The sequence below is a fragment of the Neofelis nebulosa genome, chromosome 3, assembly GCF_028018385.1.
Source record: "Neofelis nebulosa isolate mNeoNeb1 chromosome 3, mNeoNeb1.pri, whole genome shotgun sequence".
NCBI lineage: Eukaryota > Metazoa > Chordata > Mammalia > Carnivora > Felidae > Neofelis > Neofelis nebulosa.
The window spans coordinates 207,038,545-207,059,183 of NC_080784.1; the positions used below are offsets into that span (position 1 = coordinate 207,038,545).

At 65.2% G+C, this 20,639-nt stretch overlaps 2 protein-coding genes across 10 annotated transcripts; one reads left to right on the top strand and one right to left on the bottom strand.

Moving 5' to 3' along the window:
* Positions 1 to 457: 457 nt before the first annotated feature.
* IDUA (alpha-L-iduronidase) lies at positions 458 to 15,584 on the bottom strand. Of its 2 annotated transcripts, none has more exons than XM_058723257.1 (14): positions 15,388 to 15,584; positions 14,474 to 14,614; positions 4,113 to 4,198; positions 3,817 to 3,924; positions 3,449 to 3,544; positions 3,150 to 3,352; positions 2,826 to 3,005; positions 2,507 to 2,609; positions 1,947 to 2,159; positions 1,745 to 1,866; positions 1,543 to 1,668; positions 1,376 to 1,452; positions 868 to 968; positions 458 to 719 (listed from the first exon to the last, which is right to left on the bottom strand). In XM_058723257.1, the coding sequence occupies exons 1-14, from the start codon at positions 15,540 to 15,542 to the stop codon at positions 613 to 615; spliced, it is 1,818 nt and encodes a 605-aa protein (XP_058579240.1). In that variant the 5' UTR covers positions 15,543 to 15,584; the 3' UTR covers positions 458 to 612. The 2 variants fall into 2 exon arrangements, with proteins under 2 accessions (XP_058579240.1, XP_058579239.1); XM_058723256.1 differs by having other exon boundaries at positions 2,507 to 2,723; positions 15,388 to 15,582.
* On the top strand, positions 6,762 to 14,806 carry SLC26A1 (solute carrier family 26 member 1). Of its 8 annotated transcripts, XM_058723253.1 has the most exons (4): positions 7,388 to 9,974; positions 10,246 to 10,331; positions 10,851 to 11,449; positions 12,075 to 14,806. In XM_058723253.1, the coding sequence occupies exons 3-4, from the start codon at positions 10,862 to 10,864 to the stop codon at positions 13,605 to 13,607; spliced, it is 2,121 nt and encodes a 706-aa protein (XP_058579236.1). In that variant the 5' UTR covers positions 7,388 to 9,974; positions 10,246 to 10,331; positions 10,851 to 10,861; the 3' UTR covers positions 13,608 to 14,806. The 8 variants fall into 8 exon arrangements, with proteins under 8 accessions (XP_058579238.1, XP_058579237.1, XP_058579236.1 ...); XM_058723255.1 differs by lacking the exons at positions 7,388 to 9,974; positions 10,246 to 10,331 and adding an exon at positions 6,762 to 6,780; XM_058723254.1 differs by lacking the exons at positions 7,388 to 9,974; positions 10,246 to 10,331 and adding an exon at positions 6,855 to 7,361.
* Positions 15,585 to 20,639: the final 5,055 nt, after the last annotated feature.

Sequence of the window (20,639 nt, forward strand, 5' to 3'; positions counted from 1 at the left end):
GGGATGATCATGCCAGCAGGCACAGCCTACAGGTGGCACTGCAGACCCTTTTGGCCGCTGGCCCCGGTTTCGGCCAGATAGCTTGGAAGCCCCACCCGACCTCCCACCTGGGGGTACAGGGGACAGCCTGTCCGGGCTCAGGAAGGGGGTCCCCTCCTGGGCTCCAACCTGACCCAGGCAGGACCCCTCCAAGCACAGCCTCAGCCCCTGTTCTGCAGAACAGGCCGGGGACAGCAATGGGGCCACCACACCCAGCAGTGATGCCAGAGACCCCAGGCAGGCAGGGCAGCTGTCCTAATGGCAGCCGGACCTCGGTCCCCCTGTGCTCAGCGTGCTCCCCATCCTGGCTCCCGCGGTGGGGGAAAGCACTCTGGAAGGGGGGGGAGGCGGGGAAGGCCTTGCTGGAGCCAGGCCCCGACTTGGCTGCACGCCCATCCACAAAGGCCAACCCCAAGACTGATGAGCGGAAAGGCACTTTAAGGAGGCGAGCAAGTCACAGGACAAGGTGAACAGAGCCAAGTGACGACCGGCGGTGGTCCAGCCCGCCTCAGCTCCTGGCCGCCCGGGGTCACCGGTCAGCTCCAGCTCACAGTCACTGGGCAGCGGCAGCCCTCACGGGGCAGGGACCTCCACATACTGCACAGGGTTCGAGAAGGGGCCTGGTCGGGCCCAGTAGTCCACCGCTCGAACCCGGTAGGAGCCAGATGTGACAGCTGTGTCTGAGGCAAACAAACACGCGTGTTCTCGAGTGGGTGCCTCCTTGAACCCGCCCCAGGTTCCTGGAGTCCCCTAACCCTGCCCTTTACGAAGCCCTGGACCCCACCCCAGGGAACACCGTGCCGAGGCCAGGGCGATGGGTGAACACACCTGGGCTGAACACAAAGAGGTTAAAGGTCGACGGCTTCCTGCTGACGGGAGCGTACCCCTCACCACCTGCAGAGAACTGGACCTCATACGTCCACAGGCACCTGGGAAGGTCAGTCAGGACCGGGGCTGGTGTCCAGGTGGGGCGAGTGTAGACACCGTAGAGTTACAGCCCTATTGCCTACAGCCCCTTTTCTGACTCCTCCCGGGTCCCTGTACTCTTCCTGCAACAATGACGGGCCAGCTCGATGAAGAGAAGGGACAGGAGCCCGACTGCCACCTGTAAATGTCCCCTGTGGGCACCCTGCTCCCCCATCAACAGGTGTGGCGTCTTGGGCCATTTGTGTGGTTGTGCAAACAGCGGTGGCCAGGGTGTGAGGGGCAGAGGGCTTGGAGGACCACAGCTGAGTGACCATGTGGGCACTGCAGCCTCTGGGGACCAGAGTGGAGGGCAGGGGGAGGATGAACAGAACGGGGATTAGGGGTACCGGGAATGAACCCACTCACGCACTTGGAGACCACATGCTCATCTGACCAGACCAAGAGCACCTGCCCACTGGTCAGGGGCAGAGCCCGGAGCTGGGTCACCTGCAGGGAGAGAGGTGTCGTGACTGGGGGGGTGGGGGTGGGGGGGGCGCTGGAGGGACCCGGGCAGTGGGGGAAGGGGCCACCACTTGCCTGGCCTGGCGGCTTCTCTGGGCGTGCGCACACGTGCACCAGCAGGAGTGAGGGCAGTGGGAGCTCCGGGCGAAGCGTCAGGCGGCCGCTGGCAGGGAAGGGGCGAGGCGCCGCGGCCACCGGGTCCTAGGGGCAGGGACTGGTACTCGGGGCGTTGGGACCTTGGGAGCCTCCCCGCCCCGTTCCCACCCTGCCCTCGGACCTCGGCTGCGCGCATGTGCCGGAACTCCTCTGGCGAGGGGAAGACCGGCCGGCCGAGGCGCTGCCACTCGCCGTGAGGGCTGCAGAACCGGTTGTCCAGGTAGAGTGTGACGTAGACGAGGCCTGCGGAGCCAGACGCTGGGGCCACGCCTCGCCGGGCCCGCCCCCTCCAGAGCCACCCCTTCCCCGGGACCCCAGCTCACCAGGCCCCGGGGGCACCCCGTGCAGGCGCAGGGTCAAGGCGACGCTGCGGTTGGGGTGGGTGCGCGTGTCGTCGCTCGCGTAGACCAGCACCGTGGCGCGCCAGGCGTCAGCGGGGCCGGCCGGGCGGTGCGCGCTGGCCAGGACGCCCACCGTGTGGTTGCTGTCCAGCAGCGTCCCGCCCTGCCACACCTCGGCCCAGAGCTGCTCGCCGTCTAGGAGGCGGGGAGCGGGGCTGTCGCTAGGCGGCAGTCGCAGCCCCTCTGCCCTCCCGGGGCCTCGCTTCCTGCCACTCAGCCCCGCCCCCCCCCCCCCACGCCACTAGGGGTCCCCCACCGGGAGGCGCCCCGCCCCGCCCTTCACAGCCGCTGCGGCCCAGCGCGCTGGGGCGGGGGGGTGGGGGGAGCTGGACCGCTTGGGGCAAGAGCCGCCCCCACCCCCGGTAGGACACGGTCACCACTAGGGCCTGGAGCGACCCCCTGCCTAACCGAGCCCCGGCCCGGGTGCACCGGCAGCCCCGTGGGCGCGGGGAAGGCGGGGCGGGGGGGGGGGGCGCGGTTACCCAGCAGGGCCAGCAGCGCCACGGCGGTGAGCACCGGCTTGCGCAGCAGCTGCACGTGCGGCGGGCGGGTGTTGTTGACCTGGAAGCGCGCCGTGAGCGTGCGCTGCGTGAAGGGGTGCGGGTGGTAACTCAGGAAGGCGTTGTCGTTGCTCAGGAGCGCGTAGCGCACGGGGGAGCTGGTGTTGGCCACCAGCAGGTTCTGGTGCTGCGCAATGATCTGCGGGGGTCCAGGGGGTCGGGATGTCCCAGGCCGCCCCCCTGGAACCCGCCCTCCCAGTAAGGAACGCCGCCCCGGGGGGAGGTCCTTGGACGGGCCTACCTTCACCACCAGGGCCGCGTAGGTCACGTCGGCCCTCCAAGGCTGCGGCACGGACCAGCCCACTAGCGGGTCAGCTTCGTCGTTGTAAATGGGGGTGTCGGCGAACTTGGGGAAGAGCCGCTGGATCTGTTGCACGGCCGCCTGCTCCTGCTCCAGGATGTAGGTGGAACTGCCCGCGCCCTGGGGAGGCGGGCTTCAGGACCTCTGGGGCCAGCTCACGTGACTGCCGCTTAAGCGCCGGTAGGGCTGAGGCTGGGGGGGGGGGGGGGCCGGCCGGGGGGGGGGGGGCCGGCCGGGGGAGGGGCGGGGGCCCAGCGCTTGTACCTTCTTGTGGAGGGAGATGTAGTCCAGCCGCACGCCCAACTCTCCCGTGAAGAAGTTGGTGCCGTTGTGACAGTGGCCCAGGAGGCCCCAGCACAGCGGGGAGCGCGGCCAGGGGTGGAAGGAGTCCCCAGGGCCGCCCAGGCGTAGAGCGGGGCTGACGGCTCGCAGGCCTTCGGAGCAGGCGTCGTAGTAGTTCAGGAAGCCTGGGTGGAGAAAGGACCTCGGAATCCACACGCCAGCGCCTGAGGTGATGCCCCCGCCCCTTCTCAGCCCACAGGACCCCAGGAGGTGCCCCCCACCTTGCAAGGTCATGGACACGTTGTCAAAGTCGTGGTGGTCTGGCTCGTTCCACGTCTCGAAGTTCCACTTGGAAACGTGGGAGAGTCCGTACCTGTCTGCAGAGTGTCCCCACTGGCACACGTGCCCCCCAGGGGCAAGGCCAAGCCTATCCCAACTCCCAGGGAGACGGGCCCACGGTTGGAGGCTTGGAGGTGCTGACGACATCTCATTCCACGTGGGCCCACTGCACCCTGCCTGGCCTGCTGTCCCCATCCGGAGGCCCTGGCCCAGGGTTCGTGACAGAGGCCAACAAGGTGGCCGGGGTGATGCGGGAGGAGCCTCCCCAGGAGCACCCCCCCTTTCCCGCTGAGGCCTGTGCCCTGCCCACCAACGTATCTCCTGGCCAGGAGGGAGACCAGCTCCTTCCACTCAAACACCTGCTGCTTGTCCTCAAAGTCGGTGAAGCGTTGGGAGGGGCTGCCCATCAGCTCAAAGCCTGCGACACAAGAAGGTGGCTGTCCTGCCGCCCGCCTGCCACATGGCACCCGTGCTCCACCCAGCCTGGGCTCCACCGTGCCGGCACAGAGGCCAGCCTCCCTGGTGCCTCACCAGTGCGGACGCAGAGGAGCCGGGTGGTGGGGAGGGGGCAGGACTGGCAGACAGAGGGTGGGGCTGGCTGCTCACCTGGGAGGAGCTGGTTCTCTCGGAGAAGATCCAGGAACCCATCCAGATGGGTGAAGTTGTAGCTCAGGCCTTGCTCCACTGACCCCCTATACAAGGACACTCGATGTCAGCGCAGAGAGAAGTGGGCCCCAGGCTGGAACTGAAGCCACGTGCATGCAGGCAGGGAGCCTGCAAGGTGCCACACAGGGTTCAGATCCAGACTCCTCAAGGGTCCCTGTCTTTGGAAAACGCCAATGACGGAAGCCTACCAGTCATTCACAGCCTAGTATGAACTGGTGTGCCTGTGCCTGAACCCCATGCCCAAGCCTTTGGGCTCAGGCATGGCACGAGGCAGGTAGGTCTTTCGGAAAAGATACAACGGGACGGAGTAGGGGAGGACAAAGCACACTGAAGACAGCTGGCCGTGGACTGGGGAGCCATGGGAGAAGAGCCTGGTAGGACCTGGTGGGTGCCATGCCTGTGTCTTGCATCACCTGGAGGTCAGGGCTCCAGAGCTGTCTCAACAGTACTCCTCTCCCCTCCCCACGCTCCGAGAGGCAACATGGGCAGTCCGAAAACCCCTTTTCTGAAGGGCAGCCTCCCCCACCCCCCCCCACACCCACCCCAGACCGGGGCCCAATTTCCTCCGGGTTCACATTCTGACGGGACAGAAATCATCAGGCAACTATTTGAATCTTTAAGGACACATCAGATGTACCACGAGGGAGAAGTGACAGGGAGCCAAGGGTCAGGCAGGGAGGGCCTCTCTGAAGTAACAACCAAGTAATGAGGCAGGCCAGCAAGAATGCCTCGGGGAACAGATAGGCAGCACGTGCAAAGGTCTTGGTGTAGGAATAAAGTTGTGGTTGTCAAGCAGCAGAAAGCATCAAGTGTGCCTGGGGCAGGACAGGGTGCGGGCTGTGACAGGTCACTGGAGGCCTTGTGCCCATGGTGAGGACGGGACCGACTCACAAGGAAATGGGGCCCCTTTCAGAGGTCCAAGTGGAGCACTGCCACGACTTTAAGACTTTTTTTTTTAAGAGCAGTTTTTAATAAAATTTTTTTTGATGTTTATTCAGTTTTGAGAGAGACAGAGTTTGAGCAGGGGAGGGGCAGACACAGAATCCAAAGCAGGCTCCAGGCTCTGAACTGTCAGCACAGAGCGCGACGCGGGGCTCGAATTCAGGAACCACGAGATCATGACCTGAGCGAAGTCGGACGCTTAACCTACTGAGCCACCCAGGAGCCTCTTAAGAGATCTAGGCTCACAGCAAACATGAGGGAGGCACGGGGATGTCCCACGCCCCCTGCCCCCCCACAGCCTCCCCCGCGATCCACATCCCCACCGGGTGGTGCACCTGCTGGAGTGCGCCGTGGCGTCGTCATCACCCCGAGTCCACAGCAGGGTCACCCTTGGTGGTGCACGTCCCGTGGGTCTGGACGAGCGCATGATGGCAGGCGCCCACCACCCTGGCGCCACACGGAGCTGCTTCGCTGCCCTAAAGCTGCCCTGGGCTCCGGCTGTTCACCCTCCCCGCCTCCCCCTGACAATCGATGACCCTTTTACTGTCCCCATAGTTCTACCTTGGTTTTGAAAGGGCCCCAGGCAGAGGTGTAGTGCCAGGACTGGGTGGTGGCCACAAAGGCAGCGGGAAGGACCTACAGCAGAGGGACGTCTGCTGATGAACAGGGGACATCTTACACAATGCTTCGGACTTCGCTTGAGCAGCTAGGTGGGCAGGGGTGCAGGTGGCAGAGGCAGGCAGGGGTGAGCCCACATGGAGGCGGACATCCAGGGGTAGAGCTGGCACTGGGGGCTGGCGGTGGAAGCCGGTGGCCTTTCGGTCAGGCGCAGTGGGGGTGGGGCAGCGCAGGAGCAAGCGCTGAGCCTGGGGTGGGCCTGGGCAGGGGAGGGGTGTTGCCTAGTGAGGAGCACAGGCAGGTGGGTGGCAGAGGCTCAGGTGTGAGAACACACCTGCTCTGTGGCTCCATCTGCGGGAGGGAGGTGCCAAATGTCAGGAGGGCCTGCACTGTGCCCTCTTGTGGCGGCCGGGCTTGTCCTGAGCGGTCGGCAGTCCGGCCAGGTGGGGAGGTCACGACGCGATCCGGCCCTCGACAGCTTTTCATCTGTCAACCTCCCATCCCACGCCCCAGCCTGGCCGGCCCAGCGTCGTCTTCCCGGACACAGCGAGGACATGGACGAGTCAACGCCCCCCCCCCCCCACGTCCTTCCCTCCCCCACCCCTCACTTCCTACGAGGTCAAGGCCGACCCCGGGTCTGGCTTCCGAAGCCCACCTGAGGGACCAAGTCCAGCCAACCACGCGCCAGTGCCCCCTGCCCGTCCTGGGCCCCGCACCCTGCCTCCCCTTGCCGGCTGGCCCCTCTGTGTAGGGGTGCATCTTCCAACCGGGGGCTCAGCAGGATGAGCTTGTGGGCAGCAGGGATCACCTCCCTCACCCGTTTCTCCCGCATCCAAAGGTCACAGCCGGTAGCAAAGAAAACTAACAAGCAGTTGGGTAAAAATTAAATGCACACAGCAGACCGTTCCAAAGTCCCACTACTGTGGGGGAGGGGGCGTGGGCCACGGGTGGTGGGGTGACCCGGTGGAAAGTGAAGGCATATGCGGGGTTCCGGGCTTTCTCTGCACACCCTAGCAGCGGTAATCCCGGCCTGCTGAGCTTACACTGGGTAGGGGGCACCGCGGGGCTCAGATCAATGCTCCTGCACTTGCTGTCCTGGGCTGGGGGGGTGGTACCCCGGGGGGAGCCCCAGCGGCAGAGGCATCGCCAGCCTGTCACCCTGAGTAGATATGAGTGTCCCCTTCTCCAGCCAGCCTCGGCAGCCAAGGATAATCTGGGGGCTAATACACCTGCCCCAGGGGCCAGAAGACCCGACCTCAGAGGGGACCCCTGGCCAACGAACCCCGGGGAACGGTCCTTAGGCCCCGCCGTCTGCACCTTGGTCTCCCTCTGCCCGGCCCCGTTCAGAGAGAGGTTTGAGAAACCTAATTTAGGGAGGGGGCTGAGCAGCGAGGTGAAGCGTGCAGCCCACCCCAGCACTCCGCCTGCAGCGAGGCGCGGCTCTCGGAGGGCCCGGCCCCCAATCCGCGGCCCCCCGCAAGGGTCCGAACGTGGGCACGAGGGCCGGGGCTGCGGCGGCGGCGGCGGCACAAAGGCCTCATTCACGCACGCGGCGGCGGGCGGCGGCTCCGGGGGCCCCCGCGGCAGGGCCTGAGCGCGTGCGCCGGAGGCAGAGCTGCGCCGGGGCCGGTGAGTGCGCGGGGGGGGGGGGGGGGGGTTGGGGGAGGGCGCGGGGGGGGGGCACGAGCGCGTGAGCGCGGGGCCGCGGCCGCGCGTGCTCGGCGGCGGGGGCGCGCGCTCCCGGCGCACAGGGACAGGAGGGGAGGGGAGCGAAGCGCACGGCCCGCCCGGGCGGCTCGGAGGGGGAGATGCAGCGCGGATCCCCCGGCGCACCTGCAGCCTCGGTCCGGGGATGGGGGTAGGGGGGTGTCAGGCTCCAGGCCAGCGCGGCAGAGGCCGCTCACTCTCCACCTTGTCACCTAGAACCTCGGGGCTCGCGGTAGGCGTGTCTTTAGGGAGAAGCTCGCGTTAGGTCTCCGGGGCCCGGAGGTGGTCGGCCCCGCCTCTTCGCACTTAGGGTCAGGATGCAATGTTTCCTTTCCAAAGGAGTGTGTTTGATCACTTGAAACGGTGATTTACGGGCAAATATTAAGGGAACAACCATGTGGCACAGAGCTGGGCAGCGGTCCCCCGAGGGAGGTTCCTGCCGATCTGTACTAGACCCCACGGCGCCCGTCCCAGTGAGGTCTGCAGCTCCCTCCCGGCGCCCACCTTAGCGCCAGTGTGGGCGTCAGCAGCCCCTCTGGCAGGCAGGGGACCAGAACCACAGGTCCCTCTGTGCCCCACCAGACCCCAGGTGAAGGTCGCCGGCCTCAATGCACAAAGAAACAGGCAGAGGGACGCGGTGGGGGCAGGGTTGGGGGTGGTGTCCTGAAATTCTCTCAAAGGTCACATGTGACCTCACTGTTATCTCCTCGCCTGATTTAGGCAGGCAGCCTGGGCAGGGGCTGCAGGGTTATGAGGTCCGATCCCTGCCACCAAGGCCAGCCCAAGGCCAGCCTCCATGCTGCATCTGACTGGACAGGGGCTCTGATGGGCCAAAAGAGCCCCTCCCTGAAATATCTCCACCTGCCACGAATCTCACCCCAGAACCTCCAGAGACCCCTGCCCCCCCCTTCCTAAGACAGAGGAACGGCTCCTCCCTACATTAGGTCCCCATCCCGGGTACCCCCTTTCTTACACCAGCACCCAGGCCCCATCCCCCACCCCAGCATGCACACACGCGTATCTGCCCTGGCCTCCGCTGCTCTGTGCCCGAGTCCTGTGTCACACAGCCTGTGCTCTGTACCCCATCTAGGGAGACCCCCAAGGGCGATGAGGCTCCCGCCTGGCAGGCCACCCAAGGAATTCTCTCTCTGCCCCCTTGCCAGTAGCTGGGACAGGAGATAAAGTTTATATGACCCCCTCAATAGCTACCCTCCTCTCTGCACCCTGAGGTGAACGTCATCTGCCCCAGGGAGGGGTCCGAAGCCCGGAACTGCTCTAGCTTGTCCCCCCAGCCCAAAACACGGTTTCTGGTCTGGGCAAACAGCTCCCCACCAGGGGCCAAGCGGGTCCTGGGCTGGACTCTGGGGGGGTAGGTGGAGGGAAGACCCTCAGCTCTGTCCCCGGTAGACGGGAAAGCCCCCTGGGATGGGCCCTTCCCACGTAGCCCTTCAACATGGCGGGAGGGGGGCTCCCCTTCACTGGGTGTAAAGGTGGGGGACCTGAGACTCAGAATCGTGTTAAAAACAGCCGTCCACCCTTCGTGGGGCATGAGAGTAATCATTTAAAGGGATCGCCTTCACTCCAGCTCTCCCAGGCAGACCCCACCTGCCTCAGAGAGACTGGAGACGCGGCTAGGCCGGGCACTTGCCAGTCACCGGGGGTTGGACCCGCACCCCACGGCAAGAAGGGCAAACCTGGCTGGCAGTGTGTCCCGATGCCTGGCGGCCCCCCCGCCCCGCCCACAGCAGTCCACGTGCATGTGCACACACATGCTCAGCAACACCCCCGCGCCTGCTTTCCACAAGAGGCCACAGAACAGAGGCTGGGACACGGCTGCCCGGTGCCCGGCTGGCTCAGGTACACTTGGCCTGTGCTCCAGAGCAGACCAGAACCGTCTCATGGCAGAATAGGGAGGATGTCATGGGATGAGGCGACCAGCCCCGACCCGGGTACCCCTCTCATCCTTGCCCACCCTTGGTCAGTCGTGCGACCACGGCAACGGGCCCCAGAGCTGCAGGCTCACATCCCAGGGCTGGCTGGGCTCGCGCGCCTCCCGCCCCCCAGAGGACCCCAGGACCCACGCGCCCTGCGCCAGCTCTTTGCTGCCCTCACCCACGCTGTCCCGCACCTGGAGCCCCGTGGGGGGATGGGAGCTTACCAGAGGTGCACACACTCGCACTTACTTGTGAGCTGGGATTACAGCACAACTCCCTGGGTTAGCCACTCAGGTAACGCTCATCTGGGGGAAACCCATGACTCAGCAATCTTTGGGGTAAATAATTGAACCGCAAACCCAGTTTGGCTAAGCAGTCACATGGTAACCACAGAGCGCTGCCCGCGGTGGGCGCCAGACCTGCCGCGGCCTGGCTCCTGGCTCCGGCTCTGCCTCAGAACCCGCCGTCCACACGTCCCCACCGGCTAACAAGCCAGAGAGCTCTGGACGTGCAGGCGGCCGGCAGAGTCGGGCCTTGGAGCGCTGACAAGCCAGGGGCCTCGCTACCCTCCCGCCCACCCAGCCTGTGAGGGGCTCCCCAGGTAAGAATCATCCCGGGGCCCCGCCGCAGGGCCGTGGAGCCCTCAAAGCCACAGCAGAGGCCAGCTCCCTGGGTGAAGGGGAGGGGCAGGACGATTCTCGGGTTTTCTTTCCGGCCCCTCAGGCACCAGGCAGATGCCATTTCAACAGTCCTCATGCCACACACCCAGACCCTGGGGGGCTTGGGGGGACCCTTGTGTGGTGAGGTCTCCACAGGAAGGAAACACAACTCATGACGTCCCCCTAGTGCTCACGGGGGGCTGTGCCTGCCAGGCCGTCCTCCACACCCCAGCGAAACTGCAGGCCGCGTGTCCTGGGCCAGCGAGTGAGAAGTCAAGGACGGGGCTGGGCCCCAGCAGGTGAGGTGCCCTTGGGACACAAGGGACAGTCCCAGACTTGTGCTCCATGGTGCACCTGTGTGGTCTGAGACCCAACCCAGGAGTGTGTCCCACGGTCCCAGGTGACGGGGCAGGTGACAGACACCAGCCACCCCCACTTCCCTCCCGGCTGGCCTCGTCTAAGATCAGCCTCCCAAAGCGCGTCCCGGGAATTCTGCCACGAGGACCGGGGGGTATAGCGAGTGCTGCTGTGTGAGCAGCCCCTCCGCGAGCAAAGATCTGGGGTCTCCCTATCTTCAAGTTTCAACAGGGGGCACCAGGAGGCGCTCTTCCTCTAAGCCCCGGGGCCCATGGTGCAGCGGTGATGGGAGGGCCGCCGGAGGGACCCCTCCGGTTTGGGTGACGGCGAGGGGGGGCCTCTGGCGTGGACGTGGGCACGGGGAGGTGGGCCGGGAGCAGCGGAGCTGGGTCTGGCCACATGCGAGTCTGGGTCTCTGTGCCGCCCGCTGACCCCAGCAGGGATGCCCACCTCTGTTTCAGGTCTTCCCAGGATGGACGTGTCCCCCGACTGCACGCAGCAGGGCGGGGGGCTGGTGCTGGTCCGCCGGCGGCCCCCAGTGCCCCCGGGCCTGCGCGAGATGCTTAAAGCCAGGCTGTGGCGGGGCTGCGCCTGCAGCACGCGCGGGGCCTGGGCGCTGGCGCAGGACCTGCTCCCCGCCACACGCTGGCTGCGCCACTACCGCCCGCGGGAGGCCCTGGCGGGCGACGTCATGTCCGGGCTGGTCATCGGCATCATCCTGGTGCCGCAGGCCATCGCCTACTCGCTCCTGGCAGGGCTGCAGCCCATCTACAGTCTGTACACGTCCTTCTTCGCGAACCTCATCTACTTTCTCATGGGCACCTCGCGCCACGTGTCCATGGGAATCTTCAGCCTGCTCTGCCTCATGGTGGGCCAGGTGGTGGAACGCGAGCTCCTGCTGGCTGGCTTTGACCCTGCCCGGGACGGCCCGGGGTCCGGGGACAACGGCACCACCCTCAACGCCTCGGCCACGCTGGTGCTCAGGCCACGGGACTGCGGGCAGGACTGCTACGCCATCCGGGTCGCCACTGCCCTCACGCTGGTGGCTGGGATTTACCAGGTGAGGGGCTGACCGCACTGGGCTTCTGCAGAGCCCGGGCGCAGGTCCGGACCGCCCGCTCAGCCACTCAGAGCGGGCCCCTCACTCGCTCACCACCCCCAGAAGGGCCAAGGCCAGGGCGGTGCGGGGTCAAGGCCTCAGAGGGCGGCGGGTTTAGCCAGCAAGGGCGGGGCAGGCGTAGGCGCAGGAGGGCACGGGGTGGCGGCCCGGACGGGGCACCCGAGGGTCTGAGGGTGCCCAGGAACAGGGACCCTGTCCAGGGACGGCTGGCCGGGTACGGCCTGGCCCGTCCGCCCTGACTTCACACCCTCCCGAGGGCCGCAGGTCTCTGGGGAGAGGGGACAGTGCCACCCGCAGGACAGGAGAAGGGAGCGGCTTTCCAGCGCCCGGAGCCCGCACGTGTGAGAGAAGCAGAAGCGAGCGTGTAAGGGCACACGTGCACCTCCGTGTCTGCCGTGCCTGTGTGTGCACGCGCGTGGGCAAGGGACTCCAGACAGAGTCCGTTCGGGAAAGCAGCAGCGGCGGCGGCGGCGGCGGCGGCCGCGGCCGCGAGAAGGGGTGTGGGGCTCTGGGCCGCGGCCGCCCCGTCGGCGGCACCGCTGCCCTGACCGCGCTCTGTCCGCAGGTCCTCATGGGCGTCCTCCGGCTGGGCTTCGTGTCCGCCTACCTCTCACAGCCCCTGCTCGACGGCTTTGCCATGGGGGCCTCGGTGACCATCCTGACCTCCCAGCTGAAGCACCTGCTGGGCGTGAGGGTCCCACGGCACCAAGGGCCGGGCATGGTGGTCAGCACGTGGCTGAGCCTGCTGCGCGGCGCCGGCCAGGCCAACCTGTGCGACGTGCTCACCAGCGCCGCGTGCCTGGCCGTGCTGCTGGCCGCTAAGGAGCTGTCGGACCGCTGCCGCCACCGCCTGAAGGTGCCGCTGCCCACGGAGCTGCTGGTCATCGTGGCGGCCACGCTGGCGTCCCACTTTGGGCGGCTTCACGAGCGCTTTGGCTCCAGCGTGGCCGGCGACATCCCCACCGGGTTCGTGGCCCCCCGGCTGCCCGACCCTGGGCTGATGCGGCGCGTGGTGCTGGACGCCGTGCCCCTGGCGCTGGTGAGCTCCGCCTTCTCCGTGTCCCTGGCGGAGATGTTCGCCCGGAGCCACGGCTACTCCGTGCGAGCCAACCAGGAGCTGCTGGCCGTGGGCTGCTGTAACGTGCTGCCTGCCTTCTTCCACTGCTTCGCCACCAGCGCCGCCCTGTCCAAGAGCCTGGTGAAGACGGCCACCGGCTGCCGCACGCAGCTGTCCAGCGTGGTCAGTGCCGCCGTGGTGCTGCTGGTGCTGCTGGTGCTGGCGCCGCTGTTCCGGGACCTGCAGCGGAGCGTGCTGGCCTGCGTCATCATCGTCAGCCTGCGCGGGGCCCTGCGCAAAGCGAGGGACGTCCCGCAGCTGTGGCGGCTCAGCCCGGCCGATGCGCTGGTCTGGGTGGCCACCGCGGCCACCTGCGTGCTGGTCAGCGTCGAGGCGGGGCTGCTGGCGGGCGTCCTCCTGTCCCTGCTCAGCCTGGCTGGCCGCACGCAACGCCCACGGGCCACCCTGCTCGCTCAGATTGGGGACTCGGGCTTCTACGAGGACGCCGCGGAGTTTGAGGGCCTGGTCCCTGAGCCGGGCGTGCACGTGTTCCGCTTCGCGGGGCCGCTCTACTACGCCAACAAGGACTTCTTCCTGCGGTCACTCTACAGACTCACGGGGCTGGATGCGGGGACAGCGGCCACCGCGAGGAAGGAGCGGGGCCCGGAGGCCAGGGTCGGCGAGGGAGACCCCGTCGAGGGCACGGACCCGGGCCCAGCCAGCAGCACGGCCGCACGGCTGGTGCCCCCGGCGGCCGGCTTCCACGCGGTGGTCATCGACTGCGCTCCGCTGCTGTTCCTGGACGCGGCCGGCGTGGCCGCGCTGCAGGACCTGCGCCGAGATTACAGGGCCCTGGGCATCGCGCTGCTCCTGGCCTGCTGCAGTCCCCCGGTGAGGGACACCCTGAGGAGAGGCGGGTTCCTCGGGGACGACACGGGGGACGCGGCCGAGGAGGGGCAGCTGTTCCACAGCGTGCACAACGCCGTGCAGGTGGCCCGCGCCCGCCACTGGGAGCAGACGGCCACCGACTCCACCCTCTAGCGCGGCCGGTGCCCGACGCCAGCCTGACCGCCCTTCCGGGAGCCCTGGGCAGACAGGCTCACGCCATCGGTCTCTTTACATCAATGAGCACAGTCGCCACTGCCCCCCCCCCCCCGCCCCCGCCCCAAGACCAACGCTGTGCCCTGGAAGAACCAGGGAACACACAAAGGACTCGGACACTTGAACATCCAGGAACTACGCCTTTGAAACAAGCCACCACAGCCACCCCGGGCCCTGGTGCTGTGTGTACGCGGTGCCGCAGGGTCAGTCCGACGCTGACTGTCACCGTCTCGTTTGAACAAGGGCCCGAGGCAATCACGAGGCCTCCCTTGGCCCGCCCGGCCCCAGTCCCACTGGCCACAGCCGGGAGGGTCTGTGTCTCTGGGAGCCCTTCAAACACACACCCAAGTGCTCCTTACATCTGACGCCTCGGCCAGGCTGAGCTTTGCAAGGCCAAAGGTGGGCGTGATCGACCCAAGTCCCGCTCAGCCCTTGGGCGGCGCTCCTGCAAAGCCTGACCTGAGGACACGGGGCACCAGGTGCGTGGGCGCACGCTCTCCGGGGCTGGCTCCAGCCACAAAGCTGGCGCAGTGGGACACCCACCTGACCCCGAGCCTCCAAGTCCTGTCCGGTGGGAAGCCAGCTGTGCCCAAACTCGGGGCTGCCCCGGGAGCCCACACGGCCCCGCGCGGCCTCCTCCACCGAGGACGTTTTGCCAGGAGGTGTCAGAGCAACAGGACATCCCCTCCGCTCTGCCCCCATCACAGCCCACACGGCACCACACTGTCCTCCCGGACGCTGCCTCCTCTCGGCCTTGGTCTTCGTCTCCAGTAAGGGGGCTCTGCCCAGCTGCCCCCATCACTCACCTGGCTGTGATGAGCTCCAGCAGCCAGTGGGTCCGGACCTGCTCGATGCCGCCGTGGGGGACAGCGCCCACGTAGGCCATGTTGAGCTGCTGGTCCCAGCTGAGGTCATACTGGTCAGCCCGGCTGTGAGGCAGCGGGGGACTGGGGACAGAACAAGGGGGAATGGGCCATTAGTCCCCAGGGGCGGGGCGCCAGAACAGCCCCTGCAGCTACAAATCCAGGGCCCCAGATTGCCCCGGGACAGCAGTCCCCAGCAGCTGGACCCTGGAGTGCCCGCCGATGAATTTTACTGTCCCTGATGTAATAAAACGGCCCCTAACGCCAGGAATGCCACGGAGGCTCATGTTTATGGAAATGGGGGGGCTCCCTGAGGAGAGAGGACCACATCCCAATACCCTGTTCCTTGTCCCACCAGCCAGGTGATCTTGGTTATAAGAATGACAGGGAGCGCGTGGGAGACACGGCGGGGAGAGGGAAGATAGGCAGACACGGAGAGGGGGATGGGGGTTGATAGGCCCCCTACAGGCGTGTCCGACTCCACTGGGGCTGCCCCCTTGGGAGGGGCCTGCGCCGCAGCCCCTCCTGCAGCCTGGCCTGCCCCCCAGCGGCCACCGGGCAAAATCAGCGAGCGTCCGCAGGCCTCCACCACACGGGGTACCCGCTCCGAAAAGCCCGGGGCGCACGCAAACACCGCGTGGCTCAGGCCGACAGAGGAAACCCCAGTCTGACTGCAGGACGGCTCCACGAGGAAGGAGGAGCCGGCCGTGGGCGCGGGAGCCCGAGTCCCTCCGATGCAACAAGGGGTCCAGGGAGATCGCGGGCGGGGAGCGCGTCCCGGGCCTGGGAGAGGCGCGCGGCGGGATGCAGGCGACAGCGGCCTCTCGGGCCTCAGTTTCCCCGCGCGGAACGCTCACCAAAAGCCGGTGCTCCTCCAGAAGGGCCGCAGGGGCCGCAGCGCTCGGGCCGCGTCCACGAGCACCAGGTGCGGGGCCTCGGCCAGGGCCGGGGGCGCGGCCAGCAGCGCGACCAGGAGCGCAAGCAGCGCGGCGCGGGAGCGCGGGGGCCGCATGGCTGAGCGCGGCGGGGCCGGGGGCGGGGGTGGGGGGAGAGGCGCGCACGGTCCCTTAGGCCCGGCAGGTCCCCCGCGCTCCGGGAGCCGAGGTCGGCGCAGCGCAGGCCGGTTCCGCCTCCGGGTCGCACGCCACGTGACCGCCACCTTGAGGGCGGGGGCCGGGGCGCCGGGCCGGGTCCGGGTGGGTCCTCGGAATCTGGGCGCGGGCGGGGGGGGGGCGGGGGGGGGGGAGAGGCGGGGCCGACGAGCGGGCGGGAATTAGGGGGCCGGGCCGCCGCGGTGGGGGTCCCCGCCCGGCTCCAGCCCCGGGCATCCCCGCACGCCGCCCCTTCCAGGCTGGGTCAGTCCCTGGTGCCGGTGCGGGTTCCCGCTCGTCGGCTGTGCGCGGGCGCCTCCTGCAAGCGCGCCCCGCCGTCCGGGGGCTCCGGTGTAAGCCGTTGTCTTGGTCGTGCTTCGGGGGATCGCCCCGGAGTTCGGGAAGTAGCCTAATGCGCGGGTCAGGCGGCCGCTTGACGGCTCAGACTTACGATGGCCGGACAGTGGGCACGGGTGGTCAGACGTGGGGCACATTTGGAAGGTGAGCGCTAGGACCTCCGATGGATTGGATGCAGGGGCGGGAGGAAGGAGCAGAGTGGAAGGTGACTCCCTGGGGCTTCGGCTTGGCACAGCGGGGCGCCCGGGTGGCTCAGGTCATGATCTCACAGCGGCTGAGGTGAGGTGAGGTCGAGTTCCGCGACGGGCTCTGTGCTCACAGCCGGGAGCCCGGAGCCTGCTTCGGATTCTGTGTCTCCCTCTCTCCCCGCCCCTCCCCCACTCTCTCTGGTTTTCTCTCTCTCAAAAATAAATAGACATTAAAAGAATTAAAAAAAAAAGAAAAGAAAAGAAAGAGGAGCAGGTGTCAGGGGATAAGCTGCCTGCGAGGAGCCAAGTGAACATTTCGAACAGACAGCTGGGTGATCGGGCCTGGGTGTGGGGCGGGTGGCCTTGAGGCGTTAATGTTTACGCTTTAAGCTGTACACGTGCCCTGGGCAAGTCAGACAGCACTGCGTCTCCAAACACCAGAAGTCTCACCACACGGTGAAGACCCCTGTGCTGACACCACCCTCCCTCCATCCACAGAGCCCAAGGTACCAGTCCCTTCGGTTGGTGGCACAAAGTACATCTGAAGAGAAAAGAGCTGGCGATCTTTTTTTTTTTTTTTAATATTTATTCATTTTTGAGAGACAGAGAGAGAGAGCATGTGCGCAGGTGGGGGGGCAGGCAGAGAGAGACCGGGGACAGAGGATCCGAAGGGAGGTCCGCGCTGTCAGCACAGAGCCCGACGCGGGGCTCGAACCCATGAACTATGAGATCATGACATGAGCGGAAGTCGGATGCTCAACCGACTGAGCCACCCAGGCGCCCCAAGAGCTGGTGATCTTCTAAAAGGGAGGGAGGATAGCCAGCTAACAAATCTAGAGGTGCCGCGAAGGCCGAGAGGAAAGGCACGAAGGAAGCAGAACCCGAACACGTGGTGACGGAGTGCTGAAGCCAGGGACGGATGACGTGCCCTCAGAGCACACAGACTTTTCAACAGGAGCCACCGAAGCCAGCGGACAAGGAGTCCTGGAAAGAAACGACTGGCAAGCTGGAGTCTGAATCCGGCAAGAAGTGCACTTCAAAAGAGGTCAAATAAAGACGTTTTGGAGAAACGAGCTCCGCGGACGCTGGCCGCCACTGGCCCTCACTTAAGGAAACAGTACCTGGCGTCCGTCCTTCAAGCGGGAGAACGACCCAGCCTGGCCCAGAGGCAGAGGACGGGTGTGCGGGATACAGATCTCACGGGGAGCGGTTTGCAAAACGGTAACGTGACATCTGGGGCCTCGACACGGCAGAGAATTGAAGTGCCCGACGGTAGCGCGGAAGTCGTGAGCGGAACAGATGCACTGTGAGCGGCTGGCCCGCCGCGGTGTCCACGGGCCTAACCCCCAGGACCTCTGAGGGCGACCTTACGCGGTGAAGGCACTCGCAGGTGTGATTAAGCTAAGGATCTTGAGGTGGGGAGATGATCCGGGATGATCCGAATGGGCCCTGCACGTCACCACGGCGTCCTCGCGAGGGGGGCCGAGGGGGATCTGACAGGGAGGAGGCCGCACAAAGACCTCAGGAGAGAGAGGCGGTCAGATTGTTCTCAAGCGTGTGCTCGGGCGTGTTGTCACTGCTGTGCTAAGACGGGGAAATGATGGCCGTGAGGGAAGAAGTTCACACTCCCATCCCGAGAAGCAGGAGGTCAGATGCGTGGTTCGGCGCCACACAGAGACACGAGGGTGAGGAGAGACCCGTGAGGGGCCTCACGCGATGTGTCTCCATTGCACAGAAGCTGGACGCTTCCCTCGGGTGCAGGGAAGGGCAGCGGGGGAGCTTTGAAAGTCGGTGTGAGTTGGGCAAAGGGCCCTTAACGAAGGGAGCTTAAGGCCTGGGGCGAGACAGTGACTGACGGGTCCATTTATATCGGACTGGGATACAAAAGAGCGAGGAGCCCACTACGTGTGTCGGTGAAAGCGGCTCTGTGGAAGGTCTCAGGGATGTGACAAGTGACCTGCGTCTCTGTTACCGTGTTAGTGACGCCTGTAGCTCCAAAGGGAATGAGTATGTCTTGGCAGGACTCGTATCGTGGCCTCAGCATACCTGGAGACGTGTGGGATTTTTGGTTGTGTTTTCGGCATCCGTGAGGCGCGAGACGCCAGCCTTCTTCACTGAGAACCGAAGGTGACGGTTCTCAGGCAGTGGCCTGACGGTGCGGAGTCAGTGTGGACACGGGCCGTTGTTGGCCAGAGCGTCCGCTGCTGAGACAACCGCGTGGAGTCTGGCCAAAGGACCGGCCCTTGGGTCCTGTCCCTGCTCAGGGACGCCCTGGCAGCCGCGCTCCACCAGGCGCCACGGCACACGGTGGCCCATGGCCCGCCGGCTCCCGAGGGGCTCCCGGGCCGCCGGGGGTCTGGGGAGGAACGTGTTGCCGGCGAACCGTGAACAGGACCGAGAGCTGCTGGCCCCTGCGTCCTAGGGACTCTGTCCCAGGAGTCCCCCCGGAGGTGAGCGCAGGCTGGGTCAGGGCCTGCGGGCCCCGGGCAGCCTGGAGGGGGCACGGGGTCCTTCCGGGTGTGGAAGCGGCTGTGGCCGATGGGCCGCTGAGACAGGCACAGATCCGACGTCTCGGGAAACAGCAGAGCGTTGACCCTGACGGTCGGGCTGCGGCACCGGCTTGTGCAAATCTACTGTCAGCTGCCCTCAGGTTTTCCAGGTGAAACAACAGGCAAATTTGGGCCTGTATTTTCTCCCCTTATGTGGTTTTTTCTTTCTTTTCTCCCCCCCCCCCCCCATTTTAGGCTTTTCATTCCTGCGTCGGGGGAAGCGGCGGAAGGGCCTGTGGGGGCCTCCCCTGGGCGGGCCTCAACTGCAGCGGCTCCCCTCCCCCCTGCTTCTCCTCTTCAGAACCTTATTTTTCCTCTTTTTTACAAATATTTTTTATTCAAAACATGCTTTTTTATTTCTTTTTTTTAATTTTTTTTTTAACGTTTATTTATTTTTGAGACAGAGAGAGACAGAGCATGAACGGGGGAGGGACAGAGAGAGAGGGAGACACAGAATCCGAAGCAGGCTCCGGGCTCCGAGCCGTCAGCACAGAGCCCGACGCGGGGCTCGAACCCACGAACCGTGAGATCGTGACCTGAGGCGAAGTCGGACGCTTAACCGACGGAGCCCCCCAGGTGCCCCTTTTCTCTTAAACAAAATCTGGCTTGTATCTCTGGGCAGGTAAAAACTTTTTGCCCCTGACTGTTTTTGCTTACTTTCTCCATTCTCGATGCTCTGGCATTTGGGCCTTGGGCCTGGAGAGGGTGCCCCTCCTGGGGCTAGTCAGTTCCTGGAGAGGGCCTTTGCTGCAGACGGACCAAGCCAAGCCCGCACCCCCACACAGCCTTCATCTCTCTCACGCGCCAAACCAACAACCCCTCCCCCAAAGTCACCCCGTGGCCAGATACCGGACACCCAGGGACCACCGCTGTAGCCTAGGCCCGACGAAATGATTCAAATTACCCAATCCTAAACTTACTCCCTGAGCCTGCTGCCCACCCGTCTCTTCCCGCAAGAACCCCAGTGAAGGGCAGTTGTTTCCATTTCTGTCCCCTTATCATATCTGATTAAAACGAATCCTAGGAACAAATTTCAGAGCAAAGATGCCATACTTTGATGATGGAGGAAGGGGTCATGAGCACAGGAACGCAAGGAACGCAGCTCTAGAAGGTGGCAAAGGCCGGCCGTCGTCCTCTGTGGGGGGCATGGTCCCGCCCACCCCTTGAGCACACGCAGCGGGCTTCTGCTATCAGATCCGGACTGTGGAGCCACCATGGGAGGCAGAGTGGCACGGGCCAAAGACGGACAGGCACCACAGGGGCACAGCAGGTCCACACAACGGCATGGATTCACACAGGGCCTTGGTCATATGGTCGTATGATTTTGTAAAGCTTGCTAAAGGGAGATACTATGAGCACAGCAGTTCCCACACTGCCTCAAGCTCCCCGGTCACTTCCCCTGTCACCGGGGTGGTTCGGGGTGGGGGGGGTGGGGGGGGCTTTCCAGGATCCGGTCAAGGGGAAGCTGAGCTGTGAAAACATGAGTCGGGGTTTAGTGGAGTATATATATGTCCTTCCTAGTCACTTCCTTGTACAGCAAAGTGAATGCCAGATACCCTGGCACAGAAAACACTTCCAGGAACACCCTGGCAATCAACCAAAAGGAGTGAATCACACGGGCTTTTGGAGCGGGATTAAACGTTCTGCTGATTTAACAGGAAATGCTGACATCAAGATAACGTAGAACCCTAACAGCCAGTGGGACGAGGACATGATGTAAGGTGTTTCATCAGATCTGTAAGGGCTTTTGAGATTAGTCACGACACAAGAAAGTGCACTATCCCGAGACTTTCCAGCTTGTAAATGAAACTTGTCAAAGTTCTCTCCAAATTTGACTGTGGTCGTAACAATGGATATGAGCTGCGAGCAATGAGTTGTCAAGTGAGGACTTTTGTAAAATAGAAGTCACCATTTTGTTTTCAAT

Coding starts and splice junctions, on each gene's coding strand:
- IDUA (XM_058723256.1), bottom strand. CDS start 15,542: ATGCGGCCCCCGCGCTCCCGCGCCGCGCTGCTTGCGCTCCTGGTCGCG. Junction 3,925..4,112: donor AGAGAACCAGCTCCTCCCAG/GTGAGCAGCCAG, acceptor CTTGTGTCGCAG/GCTTTGAGCTGATGGGCAGC. Junction 720..867: donor CCTCTTTGTGTTCAGCCCAG/GTGTGTTCACCC, acceptor TGTTTGCCTCAG/ACACAGCTGTCACATCTGGC.
- SLC26A1 (XM_058723247.1), top strand. CDS start 10,832: ATGCCCACCTCTGTTTCAGGTCTTCCCAGGATGGACGTGTCCCCCGAC. Junction 11,450..12,074: donor TGGTGGCTGGGATTTACCAG/GTGAGGGGCTGA, acceptor CTCTGTCCGCAG/GTCCTCATGGGCGTCCTCCG.